At 42.5% G+C, this 26,994-nt stretch overlaps 1 protein-coding gene across 1 annotated transcript; it reads right to left on the bottom strand.

The window, feature by feature from the left end:
- Window positions 1-277: 277 nt before the first annotated feature.
- On the bottom strand, window positions 278-26,302 carry ZMPSTE24 (zinc metallopeptidase STE24). Its single transcript, XM_074162224.1, has 10 exons — window positions 26,133-26,302; window positions 24,297-24,443; window positions 17,925-18,011; window positions 17,152-17,268; window positions 12,868-13,020; window positions 8,733-8,874; window positions 6,026-6,186; window positions 4,465-4,569; window positions 2,370-2,513; window positions 278-2,067 (listed from the first exon to the last, which is right to left on the bottom strand). The coding sequence occupies exons 1-10, from the start codon at window positions 26,247-26,249 to the stop codon at window positions 1,843-1,845; spliced, it is 1,398 nt and encodes a 465-aa protein (XP_074018325.1). The 5' UTR covers window positions 26,250-26,302; the 3' UTR covers window positions 278-1,842.
- Between the last annotated feature and the right edge of the window lie 692 nt (window positions 26,303-26,994).

Raw genomic sequence — 26,994 nt, 5'->3', positions numbered from 1 at the left:
CCTAAGTATTTCAAGTATTTCACACTTCCGTAGGAATTGGCATTTCCTTCATTATCCCACATTACTCTCCTTTTGTTTGTGTTTAGCCAAATTTCTGAAATAATACTCAAAAATGCATTTTGTGGCAAGTTTTACCTAATGGTGAGACAAATGGTTTTCTCAGAGCACATTTAGTGTGTTTTCCATAGGTTTACACCAACCAACATCTCAAACTCAAAACTTGACACATTGTTTTACTCTTCTGAATTGACAGATTCAAGTTAATCCTTTTATTTTTAAGGGTCATTTATTAAATGCAGTTAACATGACAAATACAGGCTCCTCGTATTTGTAAAACTGTCTCCTATGTCCATATCTGTAGTTTAGCTTCGTATTTGCTAGGGCTTAAACACAATTAGAATAAGGCATATAAAGGGCTCCCAGCAACATCTTATGCCTTGTTGCACCTGAGACATGATCATGCCCATCATCTTATGAGGCATTTTCCCTATGATCAAAAAGCAAATTTAAGCTAACAGTAAAGTCTCTGCGAATACTCTGACGTCTGAAACAATGAGAATTTGCTTTGATGACTTCTCTGTTTGTACAGAGCTGTACTGCAGATATAAAATCTGATTTTTATATGAAGTATGTACATTCAGTCTGGTCCAAAACATTTCTCTGGCACATACAGACTTATATTTAACTTTTATCTTTATTTCAACAAAAGCAAATTTAATTCCACTTTTCATCAGAAAAACCTGAGATAATCAATGCAGAAGCCATTTCTGCAATTATTCACTTTGTCCTTCACTAACCTATATGAACAAACTGTTCTTGGGCTATTTATATCAAAACAACAATGAGGAATGTTTTCTAACTATTCCAGCACTGCTATTTCAGCTGGATTCATATTAATGGAAAAGCCTTCATGGAGTGGAGGACAAAGCCCCTCAGAATGAAAGTTCAGCTCTGACACGCTGAGCAACTGGACACTTCCACATACACAAAAAATTTAGGCAAAGGACAACAGAAACAGAGGAACTGAGGTGTGGAAAAGCTGTTAACCATTCTGCTGACAGCCAAAGAAGAGAGAAGAACAGAGAATTAGCAACTTTCTCTAACATAAGGGTCCTGTTCTGATTCTCTGTAACATCCTCCCACACCCTCAGCAGCACAATGCAGGAGGAGCCTAATCGCATATCATGCTACCAAGTCCTGACTAGCACTCATTTTCGAGGAAGCCATGCCAGAACCAGGATGCTGTGGTACATTTCCTTGCCTGTAATTCATCTTCTTCAGAGAAAGGAGGTTTTATTAAGTAGCATTTTCAATTATGACAGACATGAATCCAGGAGAGAGGCCTGTACTTGGATTCAGCTTTTTAAAACAGAAAACAATGACTGGCGAGTACAAGTATTATTACGGAAGAAATCAAGTCACTCAAACCCTCTTCATTGTGAAGAGGGTTGAGACTAGGAAGGTTCACAGAATGCTAAGAATGGGAAAAGGATCAAAAGCAATGTTCAAGGCATACACAAACTGAAGAAATAGGTGCTTTGAAGTCTATACTTTTTTGTTTTCATCCCTTCACAAGCCTATACTATGATACGGAGATAAAAGCCAGTGTGTATAGGGGGGGAAGGTCTTCACTCATTACTTTTCCTGAATTAAGTTCCACAGTTTTCCTTTTGTTAAAAAAAGTCATTTATAATTTAATACCTGTTTCAGGATTCTCAGATCTGTGGTGCTGTTAACATTGCATTTAATTGGCATTATTCATTTTTAAAAAGAAATTATAAAGCAGCTCTGAACTTTGCTTCTGAGATGGAAGCACTGTCTCTGAACCAACAATGATTCCTGTCACTCCTGCTTTGCATCTTTCAATGCCTGAAGTCTTTCTAAAAGGGGTGGATGGGAGTAATGCCACATTGAAAAGATCCAGTCAGAAACAGGGAATCCTAAATTATCTTTGTTTAGCTTGATCAAAGCAGAATATAGGTCTTTAGCCTTCCCAAGTTCCTTGGCAAATGCATCTGCTTGAAACTCAAATCGTCGGCTTAATACAGTCAAACAAAATGAGAGAACCTGTGGAGAGAAATATATTAAAAATTATTTTAAAATTCAGCTATCTAAAGTTCCTTAGAGTATCAGTAAATACTGCTGTATGTTCCTTCCCACATCCCACACATCATTGTGGCTGCAGAACGATGTCACTAGGGTTTATCCAGGCCACACCTGAAACTGGGAGTCCCAACACAGAGCACTAAGCCTCCTTATTAAAATAATATACCAGATAGAGCCCCTTGAAACTTCAAACCTTCAGTCAAAATAAAATCATTATTTAAACAGGACGATACTTCAGCATCTATGTCTTAAAAACAATTTACCTCATTGTAAGGTGAAAAAATGAACTGGAAAATAATCATCAAGCCTATCAGGGTAGGCTGGGTGTCATAGAAACCAAATGCAGCAAAGAGTTCTTTTCGACCAATTAACACAGCAAACAAGAAGAAGCAGAGGAAGGAATTCATCTAGAGAAAGGAAACATTCTTGATTAAGATGAGTTTTTCATCTAAGTCTAAAACATGGCCTATTCATATTACACATTTGCATAGAAACGCCTCTGAAAAACATCCAAATAGATTACTTTAGAACTAATATACAAAGAAGAACAAACAGCTGGCCTTTACCTGCTTTCTGTAAATGCACGCAGTACAGAAATACTTATTTTCTGTCAGTGAGCTAAAAAATAAAGTCTAAGTAGTGAAGGAAGATGAAAAGGCAAGAAGACTAGATAAGTGAGGAAGGAGTACAAGGTAGAATCTATCTCCTTGGAATTAAGCATAGGTTCCAAAAAATTTTAAAACCAAACAACATCTGTCTATACTGTGTCATACTTTTATTCCTCTAAACAATCCACACTTTCATCTGAGCCACTGCAGCACTGCGCTTGCCTGGCTTTTCAGAGGCAAGAAGCAGGACCATGCCTTTCTCTAGAGAAGGTGATTAGTACCTTTTCAATCCATTCAAGTGTCTGGTCTTTTTAGAGTCCTGTGGAAGGTGCCAGAATATTGTTACCGAAACACAAGAAGAGGGATAGCCGTGACAGCAAACAAGCAACAGAAAAAGCAGAAGAGATATTGCGGAAGAATTTGTGAAGATTTCTGAAAGTGAAGATAAAATCTACCTATTACAGCAAAATAATAGTATCTAGAAAGTGGATTCAAAGGCAAAAGTTACATGAGTTAGCAGAGTGGCAAAAACATCATAATAATTGCTAGGTAGTAGGGATCAACACTGAAGTCAGAAATTGGGAGGTAATTAATTGCCTTAACACAGAAAGCAAGAAAGACCTCACTGAAGTGTTCAGTTACACGGATAAGAAAAAAACAGCGTGGAAATGGAACGATAGAGATTTTCTTAAACAGGAGCTTGATAGTGATGTTTACAGCTCGAAAAGCTTGTGAACACCCTTAGAAAAAGAACAGAACAGCATTCCTGGAATGGTGCATACATCTCAAGAAAGCCGTGATGGAGTTACAGAAGGTGCATAGGAGGGGAGCTAAGAGAAACAAAAACACACCAAAAAAAAAAAAAAAGAAAAAAAAAAGGCCGGGAACTTGGAGAAAAGAAGGGTGAGTGATACCTGGAACAAGACAGATCTACACCAGAGCATACAGTAGACTGCTGATAATAATTTAACAGGAGGCACATAGCTGTGCCTTGCAAATAAAAGAATTTGAAGTAGGAGGTTTTGGGGAGGAATTCTCTTGTATTATGCAATGCTCAGAGGCATATGCATGAGTAAACAGACCATCAGGTTCGTGGGCAATCTCTAGAGATTGCTTCAATGTTTATCCCCATTTAGGCATGCACCAAGAATGGCACAATAAAGTTATTTACAACAATCAATGCACAAGGTATGAGAATACAATATAAATAAGTAAGAATGCCTTCCTGTGTCAAATTTCATAATCCTCAATCACATTCCTTCTCAACCCTCCAAACAATAAGACTGATAGAAACTCTCAAGACACATAGCTTTCTCAGAGATAATTACAAACACCTAAAAAAAGTGCAGGCTGGGAGACAGGACACATCCAATCCTATCCCTAGCTCAGGGATGGAAACAGACCTTCAGAGAAGGCCCTGAGATTCAAACACACAAGGAAGAAGTGTTACAGAACAAGAAAAATGTGTCCCAACTTCAGAAGGCTGCTGAGATTTATTAAAATGGCAGCAGACATGCTTTCTTAGATGCTTTCTACCAACCAGATGGAGCAAGGAGTGGACAGAAAAGCTAGTGCACGTTCACTGTATATACAGCAAAGAAGAAAAAACCAAAACCCAAATCAAACCAACTTTCTGTCGCAGAGCAGACTATATTGTGTGAATGTACACTTACAAATCTGGAAGCAGGCATTTGGAAACAGCAATAATTACAGAATGCTCTAGGAAAACCCCCGGTGTATCATAACTTACCTGGCTGATGATAATATTTTTGACAGTGTGACCTAGTTTCCAGTGACCCAATTCATGACCAAGTACAGCCAGAACTTCTTCATTTTTACATCCTTGTTTTTTATTCTGAGGGAGTAACAAAGCACAGGTAATATCAGGTATGGCTGAACACAACTGAATACAATTGTTACTTATTAGCTTTTTTCCTAGATCAGTTAAGTGGCCGTAGATCAGGCCATTCCTTTCTACCAGCAGATGCAAACATGTAATTTCTTATTGAGCCTTTTTCAAGAAGATACTTACAAAAAAATAAACTTTTAAGTTCAACAAGATTTCTACCGTGAGGTGGTGTTCTCTTATTTCTATGTATGCAGATATGGCTGTGCAAACCTAGAAGAACGCTGGAAGATTTGCCTTCCAAACTCTCTCCTGCCATGCCCTGATCTCATTCTGTTTCTTTATTCAAGAAAAGGCATTAAAACGGGAGCAGACTTTCAGAGCCACAGACTGTCCATGGACAATAGAGAGCAAAGTCCTCTCCCTACTTCCTTCAAGACTCAACATGCAGCCTCTCTCCCAAGGCACTACTGTTGTTCCTTTAAAGAGGAATGACAACATCCCTGTCCTCTGCAACAAATACTATGACGTGCCTTAAAGCTATCATTAGGAAAGACGGACATCTGTACATGAGGAAGTCAAAAGCAAGCATGTCGACTTGTGTACTGAGAACATAGCTGAACAACCTGTTCAAATGGAACAAATGATTCTCATTATGACTAGAGCAGGTGAGCTCAAATTCCCCATTTCTCATCACCCACGTCCACAGTATGCCATACCAAACCACGGGTGAAGAGAATTCCACCACCAACACAGTTACAAGAAACAGAAGCTAGACTGAACAACAATCTAAACATTGGCCTAACCCTAGGCTGCACGAGGCCATTCTTTCTTTTCAGAATTACTCTTTCAGGCTCTTCAGAAAGTATTCTGTCAGTTTTAACCATCCCTACACTCTTCTGAAGCCACAAAAGCTGTTACAGCAGACTAGATTCACAGCTGCACATAAATGGAAAGGACAATGAAAGGCCATCATCCTGTTCTTGACCAGGGTGGGGGAAGATGCACATGTGGAATCTGTATGTGAGTGCACACGTGCATCCCTCTTGCACCAAAATTCCTGCATGTAGTATATGGTACACAAATGACACACTGATAGTCAAAAGCATTTCATTCAAAACGAAGCTGCAGTGTGGCAGTCCCAAGAGAAGGAACACCAGATAAAAACCTGAACAGGTTTCCTTATTCAAACAATTACAAGGAAGACCTATTTTTCACACGTGGGGAACCAAAGTTTTGCTAAAGTCCCTGTGGATTGCTATGATCTCTTTGGTGCTTTCTGCACCATTCACACAGCCCCAGAAATTCCATTTAGCAGCTCAGGGATACTTCAGTGTTAAAATACCACTAGGTATTGGAATTTAGCATCTCATTCAGGACCTTTAAAATACATTCAGAAAACACGAAGGAATATCTCACCAAGAAGTTAGTGTAGATAACATGATGAAAACAAAGATGAACTCACTTTGGTTTTAGACTTTGTCTGTTCATTGTCACCATCTTCTCCTTCTGCTGGTTCTTTGTTCAATGCAGAATAATCTTCCAGGAGGGTGTCAAAGAGTACTATCCGCTTATTCTTGAAGAATCCATAGAAATAAGCATTGCTATGAGAAGAACGCTTAGAACCTGATGGGGAAAATTTACATTAAAGACCATGATCTGAATAATCCCATGCACTGAAGACTACGCAATATTACACAGAACAGATTCTTCTGAAGGAATTCTCGAAGTCACCAGATGAACAGTAGACAAACTCAAGCAAATGAGTTTGCAGGTTGAAGCATATTCTAAAATGATCTAAGTGACGATGATCTCATTTACTGACTCCAAGAGAGAAATATTTTTTTCATCTGTAACACGTAATCATTAGTATCACTAAAACCATAAAAGCAGTCATGTGAAGATCTAATATACAGAAGAGAAGCAATTTCTACTGCAACTTCAGAGTGGAAAGCGCACTCTGCATAGAACATGTGCTGCCCTCCTGGCAAAGAATCTGTGACGAATAGATTTTGCACCAAAAGTCCTGCATGTAGTAAATGGCACACAAATAACACACTGATAGTCACAAGCATTTCATTCAAAAAGAAGCTTCAGTGTGGCAGTCCCAAGAGAAGGAACACAAGCTAATGTTCAGAATTCTTTCAATGTGCCAGCAAAGATGATTTGAAACAGATAACGATGAAGATGTTAGAAACAGGTAAGGAGAAGATGAAGGGCTAGACTATAGGTATTAGGCAGTCCCTCAAGATTATTTTTGTTTGAAATAGGCAACGTTTTACAGCTACTTTTATCTAGATCAGGTGAATCATAGACTATTTCTACTATCAATATACTTGGGGCCAAGAAACTCATCTCTTTCCATAGAACATGGATTGTTTCAGTTGATTAAAAAGCTGTCTACACCAAAGCAATAAAAGATAAAACTGCCTATTTTTGCCTATGGACAGGAGCTGTTGCAACATCAGGACTGAAAGAGGTCTCTGAGAGAAGAGGTGGATTGCTCTGGTTTTTGCAGCAAAAGTTAAGATACTTCAAGTTGAAGGCATCTGCCTTAAACTCTCACTATAAATGTATGAGCTGCATGAACTCCTTAGGACACAAAATATCCACTGTTTCATTGCAAGCCAACCAATGATACGGTCACGGTAACCTTCAGCACCAAACCAAGACAGATCAACAGAGGAAGAGGCTGGTCGGAGTACAGACCCTCAGCATCCAGTCTGTTCTCAGCGAAGAAATCTGAACAGCCACAGAGTAGCAGTGTTCCCTTTCATCTGTGTATCATAAAAAACTTCATCCTCACTAAGTGTTGGTGAAGAAACCTTTATAGTCTGCCTGTTACAGAATGAACCCTGAAATCAAAGGACTTGGTTGCACATGTTACTAAGAAGTCAGCTCTGGAGTGGGAAGAGGCAAGACAGAGTACAGAAAAACACTGGCAAAAAGATGTTCACACATCCAGTCCCCCATGTCAGAAGGGAATGGTGCTGGCTCACCACTCTTAAGGACGCCAGGAAAGGAAATAGGGGTCTGGCAGCTTCCCTCCACTGCAGATCAGCACCACTAAATGCAGATGTGCTGCAGAAGCCAATGCAGGAGTACACTACGCAGGGGCCAGAGTACCAATAGTTGGCTCACAGGACTTTCACCACAGCTTAAAAGCTAGGGTACAGCCAGCAATGCATATGGGAGAAAACATACCTATTTGGCAAGCCTCTGTACTGACTCTCAAGCTTGAAAAGCTTCAACTTCACTACGAAAGAGAGGTGTTTCTTGGTCACCAAGTATACCAACAGCAGTAGTTCCTTGCTGTGCTAAGGCAGAGCACTGTCTGGATTTGGCCAACCCAGTTTGAAAGCCAGAGCTTCCAGGCTAGATAAAGCCTTTATTACTCTCTCTTACAGTAAAATTCTACCATTTCAGCTCTTCATACCATCTCATACTGCTTTCACTGAGACAATAAAAACACCTCTGATCCTCACAGGTGGGGCAGAAAACCAAAACAAAATTTGGGAAAGTCCCTGAAATCAAGTTCAGAAGGGAGCAAAATGAGTATCAGCCAAAATGTGAAACAGTAAAGTGCTCCACAAACACAGAAGTGGAAAGGAAGTGATATGGCAGATGGCATGCTCCTTTTTATATTCCATGACCTAAGAACAGAGGATGAGAAATTCATTACTAGAAAGTGAAAAAATTACAGTCTCAAGCAGAAGGTATGAGTCCTTCCAGCCACACCATAAGAAACCGTTCATGTGAACACTCTAAGAAGGAATAGGTGTTTTTAACTTTCATAACTTTTTCAGCTGTTTCACCAAGGACTTCGATACAATGAATGCTAAACTGAGACTGGAAAAGATAAAAACCCACCCTTTTCCCTCTGGTTTAAAGCTCTAAAATTGGAATCTTGATTGCCGCTTCCATTTCTGACTGTGGTTTGTATTTCCACTGCACAGAGCCAAGACAATGCTTCCAACGAGATGCTGCATTAAGGCTGTACATTCAAGCTTTACATTTCTGACCCCAAGGCAAAAAAAGGAAAACGTTAGAGACATTGACAAGTATTACAGTAGCTGAGAAGTATAAGCAACTGCCCTACTACAACATCCATAACCAAAGCTAAAAATCCACAAATTCAAAATTATGAAGTCTTTTTATTAAAAAAATCTCACCTTCAACAACGTACACCTTAGTCAATGGGAAGTCAATGCTCTTTGCCATTGTTTCAATTTGTTGCTTGAGCTCTCCCTCAGGAAGCGGAATGAATTTATCAAACAAAGGTGCAATATAGTCTGCATAGATTGTAACAAGCACCTGCAAACACATACAGATACTAAAAGCAAGGCATACAAATGTGTATTTAGCATTACAGGTGAAGCATGAGTAAGTACAAAAAGAGGGCACAATTTCACAAAAACACTGGATAAAGCAGAGTCCTGTACGAAGTGTGATCTATAGCACAGCTCTCCATGGGTCATCCCATTTGCGGAGACAACCGCTCAGTCAGTTGACAGCAATTCAACAGCCACACTGGGGTGGGGCAGGTTCATCTCAAACATACAGTCCTCAGCAGAGTTCGTGTAAACAGCACGTCTGCTGTGAGGGTTCATCAAACCGCAGAAGGCAAACCCACTGTGACAGCTGGGAGCGGTGGTCTTATCAGTGACAGGCTGTCACTGTCACCCACTTCAATACTGGAAAACTCTGAAGTGTTTCATAATGAGCAGCAGAGCCGGCTGAACAAGGAGACAGTCCCACTTCTTCAAATTCCTGCTAACTTACAAAGCCACAGTCTAAAACAGGCAAAAAATTTCATGTCCCCCATTTCCTTCCCCTTCTCCTAGTCATATGAAGAGCTAAGGAACAACGATTAACAGCCATGTCCCAAAAATCACTACAACGCACCTGCATCTCTTCAAACTGGCAGCAGATGCAGCCCAGATGAGAAAGCCAGGGCTGGAATATCACAGTGATAGGAAGGAAAGTTAAACTCCCTTTCCTCACACTCTAGACCTTCACAAAGTGATTTTTATTTATTTATTTTAAAGAAAAGGACTGGAGAACAGTTTAAATTCTGGTTAGTGAAAAAGGAACAGGACATGAGAGGCAAATGGACATCAACATTAACTTCAAAGTTACCTTGACAGCTTTTTTTTCCACTGAAACACAAGTACCTTGACTTTGGAAAGTATCTGCACTATAGAAAAAGTCCAATGAAATCTAGAACTAGAGAAACAGACTTTTCCAAGTGAGGGCATCAATATGAAACACCACTAGAAAATAAAAGTTCTTTTCATTACTGCGACTGTTAAGACAGGGGTTTAAACCTCTGCAGATATTTTGCAGCAGGTGTAGGCGGGTATTTTATAGAGCAGAAATCAGCTGTCTCTTTCAGTCCAGACAAGTGTCTCAGACCATGTGGCATGTGTGGACTAATTTTGATTTTTTATCTCTGATTTTTGTGTAATGCCTTCATTGATATCAGCAAGCATAACAGACTGCTAGAAGAATGCAACTCTAACTGTGGTTACAGAGTTACGGAATGTGATTACAAATGGAATTTTTCCCTAAGCCAAACTCTAAAGGGTAAACCTAACACTTCTTAAGGTTATTTTGCATATCAAACACCGTTCAAACCCACACATTAAGGCCCCACACAGTGATCAATACCCTGTAAAGCTGCAGTGACACTGCAAGACACCTGAAAAGCACCAATTGCCTGGGTATGCGCTTAGTTCTCAATAAAAAAGCATGGAGAGTGGGAATAAAAAAAATTAAAAAGAGTGGGCCACTCAGTCTTGCTACATTATCTTTCAGTATAGAAGTCTGTAGTTCTAATAGGATATGTTTTATTTTCTAGCTTTTGTTGTGTAAAAGATAGGCCAACCACTGTTTTATCAGTTTCTAAAGCATCTGTAAAATCTCAGAAAAAAAAAAAAAAAAATCTACATGGACAGCCCAACTGGAAGGGGCAGGCAAAGCAAAAATAAAATAGTATTTTGTAATAGGAAAGCAACAGAGAAAGAAATGTGGTATCAGCTGGGTAAGTTCTGGTTCTCACCTTGAAACTTAGTTACTACTCACCTACATCTTATCTTTCTACTAAACTTGTTTGACAAAGACAATAAAATGGACATTCATAAAGTTTCTCATATGAGATCATACAACATTTTTTACAGTATATATTTTAAAGAAAAGGTGGCAAGAATAAAAGCAGTCAATGACTGTCATAAAGGAAAAAAATTTTCACTTTCAGTGTACAAATGAGGGCAGGCCATTTCAGAAAATCCTGTATCTTCTTTCAATCATGTAACTACCAGTTCTTTTAAAATTTCCGCTTATTACTTCTATGAAAAAGCAAGTCTTAAAAGCCTTTAAGACTAAAGACTTAAAGTATAGGTGGATATCACACAAGGAACTAATATCTTCCCAATTTTGCAAATAATAAGGCTACACTAGAATAATCTGTAAGTACGGACTGTTTCACTCCAGTTGACAGAGTAGTAGCTTAAATGCTGAATTATGATTTAAGTGTATACTGCCAATCAAAGCTTGAAAGAACTATTATTTAAGAAGCACCGATCAGAGTCTGCAGAGATCTTTCTGTAACAGTCATTTCAATATACGTGAACTGACTTTTTTGCAAACTAACACTACAATTTTTCAGAATACATGCAGAGACAAAAAAAGGGAAGATGCCAGAGCATAAGGACACCTGGACTACAGAAAGCAGGAGCCAGCACCACAACACAACAGGAAACCCTGTACAACTAAGCCAACAAACAAAAAAAAAGCTTGAAAGAACTCAAAGTAGTAGGTGTTAAGTCCAGCTTACAATTAAGTGGGGCACTTCTGCTGCTATACTGCTGCCACTGTGTTCCTCAGAAACACATCGCTGGCAACTGCACTATGCCAGAATTAGTGGCTGTACAGAAATCCGCTAATCCACACAGGTTTTATTTCAGTTATATGTTAGGTATCAATGATGCAAAAATACAAGTAAGCAAGAAATACAATTCAGATAATGATATCTATATCCCATAAAAACAGGATTATGAAAAGACTTTGCAGTCATGATTTAAACTGAGCCACAATTCCTTCCGTGTTGCCATGTCTGAGAAAGTCAATGCACCTATGGGATATATAAGTGGAAAATCAGATTGTCCTGTGTTAATGGCAATGTCCTCCCATGTAGCATTATGATCACATTTTTGTAAAACAGGGCCAGCCAATGCCTGTGCTTTAGAAAGGAAGCTGACAAACTGAAATTCCAAGAAAGCTATAAAAGCCATCTGAATCTAGAAGCAGTGGGGAAAAGGAAAATTAAAAAAAAAAATTACATAAAAAAAGCAGGAACACTTGCTTGAGTCATGAAAGAGAAGCTTAAGAAAGAAAAATCACTACTTCCTACACAGGTATTCCTAAAAATTTTCTTGACGATGCACTCCAGTTCAACCAGAAAGTTGGAACTTGACACGATAATCAGGGATTGATTGACTGAAATTTATTGTTAGGCTAACGTGGCAGGCTTTATTACATTACTGTAATGTAATAATTCTTTTACTTGTTAAGGTGCTCTTTTATTCTAGAAATGAATGAACATATGCAATCATACTTCTGTAATTTCTTCCTGGGGTGATGGTTAGTACATTGAGGAAAAAACTATATGAGGAGAAAACTATGCTGGAAGATAAAAAAAAAATACAGACCTTGGAGCTCATAGTAACAATAGAAAACACCAAATCCTTATGATGTATACAAAATGATCCTTTTAATATAAGCCCTAAAAATGTCAGTTACCAGTTCAGTATAATAAAACGAGCTATATCTGCGCCAGAAATGGAAAACTGCTACTCATCTCAATACAAAGCAACGCAATTGAGAGTAGGCGTTTGATGATCTGTAAGAAAAGCCCACTGGAAATACCACAGACCAAAGCACATTCTGCCTCGTCTTGCCAAACTGCTGGTAGTTGTTCTTGTGCCCTTCCTATACTTAAGGAAAAGGAAAACCTATCACCACATAGTGTTGTACTTTCAGTATCCATTCTAAAACTTTTTGAATGTTTATTTTTCAATTGATGAAGACACTCCAGTATTAATAGATACAATATTTGTCCATTAATGTGGACAATTAATATGAACTATTATTCCTGAACAAATACACTGTTAAGGTTTGCACATTAAAATTCCCAGGAGATTTAGATTTTTCTCCATTTCCTTTCAGTTATGTTTTTAACCCTCCGCAGACTGAACCATGCAAGTAAACTAGCATTTGGAAGAAATCCAAACATATTTTCATACTCACCAAGGAAACAACTAATGTGAAGAGCCAGGCATAGATGAAGAAGTAGTCTCCTCCTATTTTAATAATGTAAAGCAGAAGGGATGTCACTGGCAACAGAATACACTGAGTCACGATAAACTTCTTGATAGCATCCTTAAAAAAAAATCCCAGAGTCTGTAAAGAAAGGATATCAGTGATATTTTCAGTGTAACTATTGATATGCCACAGTGGTTAATGAACTGATCCCTTCAGTGGATGCACAGAAACAAAATAAGAGAAATCGCAAAACAGCAATACCAATGTGATAAGGAAATCAAAGTCAATTAGAAAAAGGGAAGAACCTTTTCACCTCCTCTCCTGGTAGCTGTGGCTCTTTAACATGGACTCCAAGCCTATGCAGATGCACTTTTCCTTAGGAAGACCTGATGCTTATTTTGTGTTGCACATATGTCCTTCATTAAAGGAGGAAAGAAAAAATTAAGCTTATCTGTCCCTTAATTCCTTTACCAGTCTATATCCTAGATATTATGGGATTTTTAGAGAAAAGGAAACTCTTAAGAAACATAGCTACTGTAAAATATTTTGTCTTTGAACAGTTGCCTCCATTCATCTTAACTTTCAGTTACCATCAAGCTGATTGTCTTAACTGGAAATATATAGAAGTCCTATTAAAGATTTTTAGATATATATTTGGCATTTTACTCCAAGCTTCCACTGACATGCAGTTACTATTCATGTAGCCACCTCAGGTTTCAAAATTAGTATAACTTTAATAGAAGCAATAGATATTCCAAAGACCTCTACCTGAATGAATGTGATCTAGTGACTCTGCAACATGATTAGATACCCGACTAGCTCTTTCAGGAATTGTTACTTCAGTACTTACAGCTATCTGCAAGGCACAGAAGTGAGGGGGTTATTATGTAAAGATCCTTCCCAACAAGGTTGTATTAAAAAGCCCATACTACATTAAAGATATGGAACTCGTCTGGAAACGAAAAAAAAAACAAACTGGTGAAACAGATTTAAATAAAAACTAAGGATTTGGAGCAAGAATCTGGATAGATGCCTCTGACTTCCATGACTATCAGAAACACAAATCAGACATAAACTCACAATTTTAGACTACCCTTTATGCAGACATATTCACTCTGGTCACACAGTGAGCACTCCGGTGACATATTCTTGCTAAGCGACCATTAGTAACACAACTGTATAGACACATGCCCACACAATTGCAACACTCCAGATGTGCCTTGCCTACCTTTAATATTCCCAGGTAGTGTGGGCTACCTTATCCAGCAAAACAGTTCTGTAACTAGAAAAGCAAGACTTGTGGACCTCATTCACACTAAGCAGTGCTCTTTTCCTGAAAATAGTATGGAGAAGCATGAAAGAAACTCTCTGGGTCATCCTGGACAAAGGAAAAATTGTTCCTGTTTGATCAAGACTCAAACCGGTACAAGCCAGGAGAGAAAAAACAAAATAGACAACAGTAGGTTCCTCCTTTATTGCTTCCTCAGCTCAGCCAGAAAAAGGCCTATTTCATTCTTTAGCTTACGAAACGGCTGGAGAAACAGTCACTTAATATAAACTAGAAGAACTCTTTTAACAAAAGCATGCTGCCAGTGCTGTTTCCACTGGGCTTTCTGAAACACATCAACTACAACCCATTTAGCTCAAGTTTTCATTTTAACTCTTTCTTTACTTCCAGCTCCACAATCTAGGAGGAGTAGAGCTATAAAATTGCATGGTATCTTTCATCTTTGCCCCACCTCTTTCCTGCTTTCTAAGGCAGATGTGACTTCAAGAGAAATCCTCATTTTCAGGAAGCTGCTCCCATTGAAGAAAAAGTCTATCTGAAGATCATTTGAGAATCATTGCTAGAAAATCCAAACTCTGGGCTGGTACTAAGTGTGAATTTGTCTCATTCACTAAAGGACCTAGCCCATCAGCCTGAAATGAAGATGAAGATTTGACTGTGTTTGTAAGACATTTTGTACCTCAAATCGGTTTGGACCTGGACTCAGCCTTCAGTTCTTGGCATGAGGACCACTGTGGCAAAAAAAAACCTTGTAAAAGCCATCATGCAGGTAGCTCAATCAAGCACTTATCAAGACCCATAGGTGTCAGTGCCAAGTCTTCCTTTTTCATTTGATTAGGCACGATGCTTGCATTGACAACAGTGAAGCACCCAGAGAGCACAGCTCCAGGAAGAAAATGTTCAGAAGATATACCCAGAATTGTCCTCACCCTCCCTAAAGCATACAAAGAAACCACATGGATTCTGCAAGCTCTCAAGCCAGTTTTAAAGAATCTCAAGCTGCTATGTTCAGTATTTCACCCTCTGCTTCTTCTGCACAGAGGCAGGGCCTGTTCAAGGCCTGATCAAGACAAATTCTCCATACATCAGCTAGTCTGCGAGTTTGCTCTACTTCTAGTGCTTTACAAGTCCCAATGCTGACTAGTCTTTGGACTTTTGTGTCCTGGACATAAAGGGCTTGCAGACCTGGCACAAAGATGAAACTTACTCCTCACTAAGGTAGGAGAGACAATCAAGGTGCACGCCTGATGCGACTACTCAGGATTGACAGGAGAGACAAAAGTGAAAGATGGCTTTTGATGCATAGTTAAGGATTCTGAATGTCTAAAGGATGTCTAGGCTAGGCCAGGGCATAAGCACATTACAGGAATTAGGTCTTTGCCAGCCCTTACAATTTTTGAGGACTACGGAAGAGAAGTGATAGCCAGAGAACAAACAAAATACATCAGATAGGTATTTCCCCCCAAAAACAGATTGCTTGACTCATGCTCTGGAAACGTGGCAACATTCCTTCCTCCCTCGATAGAAGCAGATGTTAGCCTGACAGCATGCTCACTGTAAAGTCTACAAAAGGAAAAAGATCTCCAGGACTATGGCTCAGAATCACCTAGGATATGAATGGCTATGTGTGCCATCGTTCTGACGATGAGTATTTACTTGCTGGTGAGAGAAAAAAGTGATTGTTAGAAGTTACACATATGTTTTTCAAACCAAAAGGTTTTTTTTATAAGAATAGAGAGCTATATGGAATATAAAAAGAGTTCTGAGTTGGTCACAAGCTCAAGGCTTACGAATAACTAGAACGATCTTCAGATTTGCTTCCCAAAGACTGGAGCAGGAGCTGCCATTGGCACAGTATCTAAACATTGGGGACCAGGCAGGGGGGAACCACACAAGCTTCGCAGTTTCCAGGAATACATACAGATACCAAAGCAAAACTGTGCAGTGAGAATTTTCATAGTTGGACTTTCCTGGAAAGAAAATAGTACACCACTAAATAATTGACATGAACCAAAATAATACAGGATGTGTCAGGATCTACAGGCTTCTGTTTTAAAGATCATTGAGAGAGGGTCCAATCATTGCATTTAGAGCTTTTTTTCTCTCACTTATTTTCTTACTTGTTTTACAGAAGGAATAAGAAGCATCAATTTATCGATTTACCAGTTTAGAAATAAACTGATTCCACTTCTTTAGGTCTAGCTCAGTCTTCCTGCCTCCACAGAAACTGGAAGCTGAAACTGGAAAATACCAGAGCATCTCTACCCTTATTAAAATGAGCCTGTAAAAAACCGCAAACTTCCTAGTAGACTTGGAACAGAAAGTACTGTAGACAACACTAGCTGGGTCCAAAAGCAGAAAACAAGTCTTAAGCTCTGGCATGAAATGGCTAATGATGTGTAGCTGAGGTTCCTCTCCCAAAAGGAAAATCTGATCCCATGAGAAACTGATACTGAAACAGGTTAAACCAAGTTGGTGAGAGAAATTAAGAAAGCCAGCGCTGATATTAATTTATACTTGTTTTAGGTACTCACTTAAGAGCTGAATTCTCTGATTTACTAAAGGCTGATACAAGAAATCAATAAGTGAAACAAAATAAGGAGAAAAATAATTTTTGTTTCATCTGTTCAGCGTCCAGGAATCAGAACTGCCCCTATCAAGCAGTGATCCAGACTTCTCAGGAAGGGCATATGAAGGGCAAAAGAACAGTCCATCCAAAAATGAACAGTTGAGGTGTTCTCTGTTGCACTGCTAGAAGACACACTTCTCTTTGCTCAGAGGCGTGGGCTCACACAGACGTTCTGGTGTGGCATGGGTACTTCTGCAACAGTCACAAACTGTCGTTGCTCTTGTTTTTATGCAGTGCAAGTAGAAATGTTCCTAAAACTAACGATCTTTGACACAGATACGGACACACCAGTCCATCCAACCAGCCAAGGCTACTGAAGACATTAGGTCCGTATAAGCCCTATTTACAATACCTGCTGATTGAAGCCATGTTTCTCTTCTATGACAAATGTGTTATATAAACTCCATGGGAGACCGGTCACTGCACTGAAGAGTGTTGCAAGCAGCAGAAATACCAATGACTGGACAATCTAAAAAAAAAATAAAATAAATCTGGTATTTACTGACTTGTACTAACACTAATATTCCGGGTGTTAGAAATGGATTTCGTGTCATTGGTTAGAAGATGAAGATAGATAATTCACAGAAATAACATGTCTGTGATGATTAGTTTACTGATCACTGGAATAGCTTACTGTGTTAAAGAAAGAAAATATATATACACTCATGAAACAGATTTAAACAAAAATTAAGGATTTGGGACAAGAATTTGCATAGATGCCTCATCCACAGTACAAAGACAACATAAGCAGTAGCCTCAAATTTCTTACCCCTTTACTGTGCAGGAAGATCACATCTAAGATTAGGAAAAAGACAACACCCAAATAAAAAGCCACAAAAACCCAACCCATCACCTTGTTTGACTCAAGTAGCTTTGGGATGTGAATGCTTTTTAACATACAAGGCTATTTTAATTAAGTAAGCTACTTTAAAAGTTACATACTGTTATCAGTCTCAGACTCGCCAAATCATTGCGTTCACCAGAAAATATCTGGGTTTTTTACTATACTGTACTGTACCTGTAGCTAAATCCCACTTTAAGCAAATGCAAGCTTAAAAATAAGAATTATTTTAACAGTATAGTTCATGGACCAAACATTTTCACTAAAATTTAAAGACTGCTTACCTCATATTCCAGTCCAAACCCAGCACGACCAGAGATCTGACCAGACAGATTCCAGAGAAAAGGAATTCCTCCACAGAGGAGAATCATCTTGAAAACAAAAACACATACCACAGAGGCAATATGAAACAGCTTGTCATCTTATTCTACTAAAATTTCAGCATGATAAGGACCTTTTTAAGGGTGAATGAGAAAAGTATTATAAATAGACTGCTTGTTCCCCTCTGATCTTAGCAGTGCATAGAGAGACCCTGGAGCATTTAGTAACGGTTCATTTTTGCTTTACAGAAACAGAGATCAGGTCAAGCTTTTTTTACTAGCATATTTCCAAGCCTATTTACTGTAGACTTTGCTGCTATATTGGCTCAGGAATAAGGTATATTTTTAGAAGACCTTAAAACTCATTTGCCCAATGGTTGTATAACATACAGTTTCCAGGAGGGGTATGCAAGATTCAGCAACTTGACTGCACTGGGACAGTCTCGCCTGCAATCCCTACCGAGAGAAAGGCATTCAGAGTAAGGCCACAATTTCACTTTCAGTATTAGTGCTGCTCCAACCATTTTACAAAAGCATCATGCTCTCCTTGTGCCTGCCTCGCGATGCCTTCTGCTGTGCAGGTTGCCAAGGAACTGCTCAAAACACACCATCATCAAAGAAATACTTGAGGCAGAGCTACTGAAGCAAGTGCTAACTGTATTTGTTGAACAGCTTGACTTCAAAACGTTTCACATTTACTTTCTTAGCAAGTAATGCACCACTATATATGTAAAGATCAGTTTTCAAGTAGGCAGCCTTCCAGAACGGACAGTAATAGGTTTTTATTTGTTTACTTATTTTTAAAAAGCTTACTCTTATAACCTAACTATTATGGTGCATTTTGAGTGTCAGCAGGAGATGGAAATGACCAAAGCAAGCTTGTTTCTGCTTTGCAGGCTACCTGTTAAGCTTCAGAGCTGGAAATCCCAGAAGTACCAATCCCTGAACAAAGACAGCTATTAGTGATGCCGATACTACTTACTAGTTAAAAGGAAACCCACATAATTAATGTCTGATTCTACCAGAGCATCTGCCCTTCAATTAACTTGCTAGGTTAATGAATCATACTTCTACCTACTAAAGGCAGTGTTGCAAAACTGTCATCCAATTGCATCAACTTTGGCCACAACAGCCTCATTCCAGTTCAGGCAGTTCCCAATGCCAATAAAGGATGCAGTTTACGCTCTAAGTGGCAAACCCAGACAGTCGAGGCCACCTCACTTCAGCTCTGCTGGAATCGGCTAATCCCAGGACAGATTCTGAGAAACAGAAAGACATAGCTCAAGATCACAGAAAGGAGCAGTAACTCACCATCACGTACATGTAAAGAAGAAGCTGCATATACCCTACGTATCAGCAGCATCAGCTTGATTGTAGCACAGTATCATAAAGGCATTTAGGTTGGAAAAGACCGTTAAGATCATCAAGTCCAATGTTAACCCAGCACTGCCCAGCCCACCACTAACCCATGTCCCTCAGCACTACGTCTGCCTGGCTTTTAAACACCTCCAGGGATGGAGACTCAAACACTTCCCTGGGCAGCCTCTTCCAAGGCTTGACAACCCCTTCAGCGAAGAAATTTTTCCCAATATCCATCCTAAACCTCCCCTGGTGTAACATGAGGCCATTCCCTCTTGTCCTATCACCTGTTCCTTGGGAGAAGAGACTGACCCCACCTCTCTACACCCTCCTTTCAGGAAGTTGTAGAGAGCGAGAAGGTCTCCCCTCAGCCTCCTTTTCTCCAGGCTGAACACCCCCAGCTCCCTCAGCCTCTCCTCATAAGACTTATTCTCCAGACCCCTCACCAGCTCCGTTGCCCTTCTCTGGACACTCTCCAGCACCTCAATGTCTTTCCTGTTGTGAGGGGCCCAAAATGGGACACAGCACTCGAGGTGGAGCCTCACCAGTGCCCAGTACAGGGGGACAGTCACTGCCCTGGTCCTGCTGGCCACGCTGTTCCTGATACAGGCTAGGATGCCGGTCACCTTCTTGGCCACCTGGGCACACTGCTGGCTCATATCCAGCCAGCTGTCCACCAACACTCCCAGGTCCTTTTCTGCTGGGCAGCTCCAGCCACTCTTCCCCCAGCCTGGAGCGTCCATGGGGTTGGTGTGACCCAAGGGCAGGACCCGGCACTTGGCCTTGTTGAACCTCATCCCATTGGCCTCAGCCCATCCATCCAGCCTGTCCAGCTCCATCTGTAGAGCCTTTCTACCCTCCAGCAGATCAACACTCCCACCCAACCAGGTGTCATCTGTAAACTTACTGAGGGTGCACTCGATCCCCTTGTTCAGATCATTGATAAAGATTTTAAAGAGAACTGGCCCCAATACCAAGCCCTGGGGACACCACTCATGACCAGCCGCCAACTGGGTTTAACTCCATTCACCACCGCTTTCTGGGCCTGGCCTCCCGCCAGTTTTTTACCCAGCAAAGAGTACTCCCGTCCAAGCCATGGGCAGCCAGTTCCTCCAGGAGAATGCTGTGGGAGACTGTATCAAAGGCCTTACTTAAGTCCAGGTAAACAACATCCACAGCCTTTCCCTCATCCACCAAGCGGGTCACCTGGTCATAGAAGGAGATCAGGTTTGTCAAGTAGGACCAGCCTTTCATGAACCCATGCTGGCTGGGCCTGATCGCCTGGGTGTCCTTCATGCGCCACATAATTGTACTCTGGATGATCTGTTCCGTGACCTTTCCAGGCACTGAGGTCAGACTGACAGGCCTGTAGTTCCCCAGATCATTTGGGCAGAATTCCCCCCCCTCGCCCTGCTGGCCACACTTCTTTTGATGCAGCCCAGGGTATGTTTCACCTCTGCACTGCAAACGCGCATTGCTGGCTCATGTTGAGCTTCTCATCCACCAACACCTCCAAGTCCTTCTCCTCAGGGCTGCTCTCCAGCCATTCTCCACCCAGCCTGGATTTGGGCATGGGATTGCCATGACCCAGGTGCAGGAACTTGCACTTGGCCTGGTTGAATTTCATGAGGTTCACATGGGCCCACCTCTCCAACTTGTCCAGGTCCCTCTGGATGGCATCCCTTCCCTCCAGCATGTTGACCACGCCACACAGCTTGGTGTTGTCGGCAAACTTGCTAAGGGTGCACTCAATCCCACTGTCCATGTTGCCGGCAAAGATGTTGAACAGCACTGGCCCCAGTACTGACCCCTGAGGAATGCCACTTGTCACTGCTTTCCACTTGAGATATTGAGCCATTAACTGCAACCCTTTGAGTGCGGCTATCCAGCCAGTTCCTCATCCACCGAGTGGTCCATCCATCAAATCTGTGTCTCTCCATTTTAGAGACCAGGATGTCATGTGGGACAGTGTCAGACACTTTGCACAAGTCCAGGTAGATGACAGAATCACGGAATCTTCATGGTTGGAAGGGACCTTTGAGATCATCGAGTCCAACCAACAAAAAAACCCAAAAACCAAAAAACAAAAACACAACAAAAAAACCCACACACACAAACCAAAAAAACAAACAAACAAAAAACCACACAAAAAAAACCCCACAAACAGACACAAACCAACAATCTCGGGCACTAGACCATGCCCTGAAGTGCCACATCTACACGTTGCTTAAAGACCTCCAGGGATGGTGACTCCACCACCTCCCTGGGCAGGCTGTGCCAGTGCCTGACCACTCTCTCAGGAAAGTAATTCTTCCTAATATCTAATCTAAACCTCCCCTGCTGCAACTTCAGACCATTTCCTCTGGTCCTGCCATTATTCCCTTGGGAGAAGAGGCCAACACCCACCTCTCTACACCCTCCTTTCAGGGAGTTGTAGAGGGCAATGAGGTCTCCCCTCAGCCTCCTCTTCTCCAAACTAAACATGCCCAGTTCCCTCAGCCTCTCCTCATATGACTTGTTCTCCAGACCCCTCACCAGCTTGGTGGCTCTCCTCTGGACACGCTCCAGCAGCTCAGTGTCCTTCCTGTAGTGAGGGGCCCAGAACTGAACACAGCACTCGAGGTGAGGCCTCACCAGTGCCCAGTCCAGAGGCACCATCACTGCCCTGCTCCTGCTGGCCACGCTATTCCTGATACAGGCCAGGATGCCGTTGGCCTTCTTGGCCACCTGGGCACACTGGCTAATGTTAAGCCAGCTGTCTACCAACACCCCCAGGTCCTTTTCTGCCGGGCAGCTTTCCAGCCACTCTTCCCCAAGCCTGTAGCGTTGCCTGGGGTTGTTGTGACTGAAATGCAGGACCTGGCACTTGGCCTTATTAAGCCTCATCCCATTGGCCTTGGCCCATTGATCCAACCTGTCCAGATCCCTCTGTAGAACCTGCCGACCCTCAAGCAGACGTCTGTTGCTCTTCCCTTGTCCACCAATGTTGTAACCCCATCACAGAAGGTCACCAAATTTTTCAGGCATGACTTGCCCGTGGTAAAGCCATGCTGGCTGTCACCAATCACCTCCTTATTTTCCACATGCCTTAGCAGAGTTTCCAGGAGGATCTGCTCCATGATATTGCCAGGTACAGAGGTGAGACTGACTGGCCTGTAGTTTCCCAGGTCTTCCTTTGAAATCACCTCCCTCCACCTGCTGGCCACACTTCTTGTTATGCAGCCCAGGATATGGTTGACTTTCTGGGCTGCAAGCACACATTGCCAGCTCATATCCAATTTTTCATCTACCAGATACCCCCAAGTCTTTCTCTGCAGGGCTGCTATCAATCCATTCATCCCCCAGTCTGTATTCACGCTGGGGATTGCCCCAAGCCACACGTAGGACCTTGCAGTTGGCCTTGATGAACTTCATGAGGTTTGCACAGGCCCACTCCTCAAGGCCATCAAGGTTGCCCTGGATGGCATCCTTTTGCATATCAACTGCACCACTGAGCTTGGTGTCATCTGTAAACTTGCCAAGGATGAACTCGGTCCCACTGTCTATGTTGTTGATGAAGATACTACATAGTATTCATCCAAGTGTTGACACTTGAGGGACACCACTGGTTTCCACTTGGATATTGAGCTATAACCCTTTGGATGCAGCCATCCAGCCAGTTCTTCATCCATCTAACAGTCCATCTCTCTCCAATTTAGCGGCTAGAATGTTGTGGGTGACCATAACAACAGTAAGCCTGGATGAAGATAAGCACAGACTGCTGATATGGCTCTTTGTTTAGCAGGGCACTAAATTCAGTGGCAAAAAAAGGCTCACTTCAGTCCTATATATTTTCCTTAAAGACAACAAGGGAGCTATTTTTGCTAAAGCTCTTGAAATCAAGGTAAAGCTTCAGAACCTTCTAACTTGTTGCACTTCCTGGGTGGTACCATCTCATCCTGCCCACGAAACCACTGTCAGAGGATAGCTTCAGTTTTCAAATGAAATACCGCCTCTGAAGTCGGTCAAAAACCCAGATGTTTTTCAAATTCGCACAAAAATTGTCTTGAGTTCTACTCAGCATACCAAAAAGAATACAACAGCTATACTGACACATGTATAATAAACATTTTTACAATTCATACAAAATGAAACAATGTACAGGTTAGGCTGCACAAAAGAGATCAGGAAATGCAAAAGTTAAGAGGGGTCACAATTCTTAAGTACCATACTTATACAGTTACATGACTTACGCTATTTTACAATACCAGTTTCATTATCTTTTATAATTGACCTTTTCGCTTCTTTAAGTTCATCATGTAGTAGATCATACTCTAATTATATTTTGCAATGCCAGGCATTTCAGGATTCCTTTTGGACCGTTGTGCTACTGATGAGCAACGCATTTCAGCAGTCAGTCAGAAAAGGCTTCTCTTAAGACTGTGTATCACACATGTAAATACTGTTCTAACTCAATAGCTCTGTTTTTTCACATATGTGAACATTATTTGCCCAGCATAATTGTTCTTACACTTAGGAAGTACCTATTGGTAGTCTTCTTGTTCTCACACATTCTTCATTCTACCCTCTACTTAAAATTTATCTAAAATTAAAATTAAAGTAGTTGCATCCCTCCGAACACAGAAAGGTCTGTATTTGTAACAACTTAAAATAATTCTGATGTTACTTAATTATTTGGTAGTGGAAAGCATAATAGGTCAGCTGTGCCACTAAAACATATAACATAAATTGTTGTGCAGTATGACTCCACACTGCATAGAGAAATTATGTGCTGTTTGAATAATTCCTTCTCTTTATATGGCAAATACAGCCACAAACAAGAAACACAGAATCCTAGCCCTTCCAAATTTCAGTGTTTGATGTAAGACACCAGAATGCCAACACTGCAGCTGCACAGGATCACTAAGAACCAAAGTATTTCACAGTTAAAGTACATGAAAAGTGTCATACGAATGCTAGAGTAACTCGGGTACTTACAGTGCCCTCAACTTCTGAATACAGGCCTGACCAAAAGCTGAAAGTACTTTTGTCCAGCTGATACAGACGAGATTTTTCAAATGTTTCTGAATCCATGATCTGTCCTAATTCCTGTGGTACATGTGTTGTTGTTCTATACACCCGTCTCTGAAAAATTGAAAAAGAAACTTAAAAGTCTACATCCAATATTTTTAAGGAGATAACTAAGATTTAAAAGTAACACATAACATCATCCCATGGGCCACCAGAGTTTAAAAAAAGAAAAATCCATAAAAGAATAAATATTTCTAAATTTGTTTTCTATCAAGTTCCAAACATAAAACTGAAGCATAGTTACTATGTGATAACCAGAAACCGAGTTGCCTACTTACTAAATTATTTCCAATACAGTTATTATATAAAGATCACACAAACTCTTTTTTCCACAGGATGTGACTTACTGTACCACAATAACGACTAAGCAGACTTTGAAACTAAACACCAGATCTTCCCCTGCAAACCATGCAACTTCATCAGGAAACATATCTATGATGTAGTTGCATAAATGAGGAGCTATTTCATTTTTGGTAGAGAACTCACCACTTTAAAATTTTTAAAGGCTAAAGGTCCTTATTCCATACACTGCCTTCTCTTGTTTCAGTATATTTATCCCTTCTCAAAAGAAAAGCTCCTACTCTTTGTCACTTCAAAATACATTCTTCCTCTGACCAGAGCATCGGGGAGGGGGGGGGTCACAGACGGCTTAGGTGATCCCATGGCTCGCAGGAGTATGCAGCGGTATACCGCCATGGCAGTCTTCTCCCCAGCTGTGCTGGGTCTGGCTGGGGTGGAGGTAATTTTTTCTTAGCAGTCTGCGTGGTGGTATGCATTTGTGGGCAAAGCAGTGTTGATAACACACCAGAGTTCTGGCTGCTGCTAAAGAGTGTCAAGGCTTTCTTTCTGTCTTCCCAGTGAGCAGGCGTGGGCAAGAGGCTGGAAGGCAACACAGCCAAGACAGCTCTCCTGAGCTGACCGAAGGGATATTCCATGCCCTATAACGTTATACTCAGCAGTAAAAACAAGTACAGGAGGAAGAAAGTGGGGGAGGGGGGAGGGTTTGACTTCCAAGGTGACTGTTACTTGGAGACTGGCCAGGCATCAGCCTGCTTGTGGGAGGTGGCGAGCGATCGCCTTTGCAGCACTTATGGGCTTCTCTTTCCCCTCTTTCCTTCACTTATTAAACTGTCTTTACTGCAGCCCATGGGTCCTCTCATTTTTGTTCTTCCTGCTGTTTCACCTGTCCTGGGGGGGAGGATCGAGCTGCTGGGTGGGTGCTGGGCTGCTGGCACAGATCCTTCCACGAACTCACCCAACTGACTGACTGACGCGAGGACGAGCGTCCCCACCGCGGCGGCAACGCCAGCGAGGAGTGAGCCTTGGCTCACCGGAGGGCGCCGCCGGCCGCCCAGGGCCAGCCCTGCTCCAGAGACCCGCAAGCGCCAGCAGCCGCAGGCACCAAGCGGGGTCGGGCCCAGCTCAGCGGAACCGCCGACAGCTCTGCCCTCCGGGGCGCGGGGCGCGCCGCAAGCCCGCTCCCCTCCCCGGCTGCTCTCACGGCCCGTCAGCTGCAAACCGCTTCCCCCCACAGGCCGTGGGCGAGCAGGGCCGACACCGCGCCGGGCCCCGCTGCCTCGGCCAGGGCAGGCCCAGGCCCTCCCCGGGCAGGCGACACATTAAGCCGGTCCCCGCACCGCTCGGCCCCGGCCCCGCCGCTCGGCGCCCGGCCCGCCGCCCCGATGTGAGGCCGGGCCCGGCACAGCCCCCTGTCCCGCCCGTTCCCGCCGAGCCGCCGCCGACCTGCCGGTGCGCCAGGAAGGCCTCCCAGAGATAGACGGCCCAGGAAAAGAGCAGCACAGAGCAGAAGATGCGCTTCTCGGCCGGCAGCTCTGCCCACAACTCGTCGGGTAGCGCCATGGCCCCGCGCCGCTCCTGCGCTTCCTCCCGCCGCCCGCGTCGCGGCGCCGCCTGGCGCCCGGGGGAGCCGCCGAGGGGCGGGGTCGGCCGGGCCCTGAGCGGAAGGGGCGGTAGGACCGCGGCGCAGGGATCCTCCGGTGCTGCGGGGCTCAGCCGGGGCGGGGCGGGAATCTCTCCCCGGGGAGCAGCGGCAGCGGGTGCGGCGGCCATCCTGGTTGACGTGCCGGTCAGGAGCCCGCAGGATCGGGGAGGTCTCGTGTGAGGGGAGGCCTGCCGGGGAGGGTCCACGGAGTAGCCCCGGTGGACCCGCTGCTCCTGCAGGCACCGGGGCAGAGTGGAGGAGAGCTGAGAGGGGCTGAGGGGAGCCGTCAGGAGCTGCCGGCGGGACGGGGAGGCATCGATGTCAGGCGAGGGGGGCGCGTGGCCGCGTGCTGCTGCTGGATGCCTTGAACTGCCCAGAAACCTCTCCTGATGCTCAGGTGCAAAGATCAGCAGGGACTGATGTTAGGGAAATTCCCTAACTATTGTGTCACTCAGTCTTTACAGTAGGAAAGTTTATTAACTTTGTTAATATATACATTAGTTCACTGCAATGGGATGAGGTAGTGGAATTTTACTGGAAATTTTGGTATTGTTCGCGCTTAAGTAAAACAAACTAAAGGACAGCCCAGCCCTGGAAAGAAGGGCTTTGCTTCTTGGAGGCTTAGAGATGTCCATGAAGGACAACCGACACCCCTGGACATCC

The sequence above is a fragment of the Numenius arquata genome, chromosome 21 (assembly GCF_964106895.1).
Source record: "Numenius arquata chromosome 21, bNumArq3.hap1.1, whole genome shotgun sequence".
In the NCBI taxonomy this organism is placed as follows: domain Eukaryota; kingdom Metazoa; phylum Chordata; class Aves; order Charadriiformes; family Scolopacidae; genus Numenius; species Numenius arquata.
Note: the sequence above shows the minus strand (reverse complement) of the source record. Positions and strands in the feature narration are given on the sequence as shown.

Bases quoted from the DNA above. Each gene is read 5' to 3' on its own strand.
- ZMPSTE24 (XM_074162224.1), bottom strand. From the start codon at position 26,249: ATGGCGCTACCCGACGAGTTGTGGGCAGAGCTGCCGGCCGAGAAGCGC. The intron at 17,269-17,924 runs GTAAGCAGTCTT...TTTTTTTTTTAG, and splicing joins GGTTTGGACTGGAATATGAG to ATTGTCCAGTCATTGGTATT. The intron at 4,570-6,025 runs GTGAGTTCATCT...TTACTCCCTCAG, and splicing joins AGACAAAGTCTAAAACCAAA to AATAAAAAACAAGGATGTAA.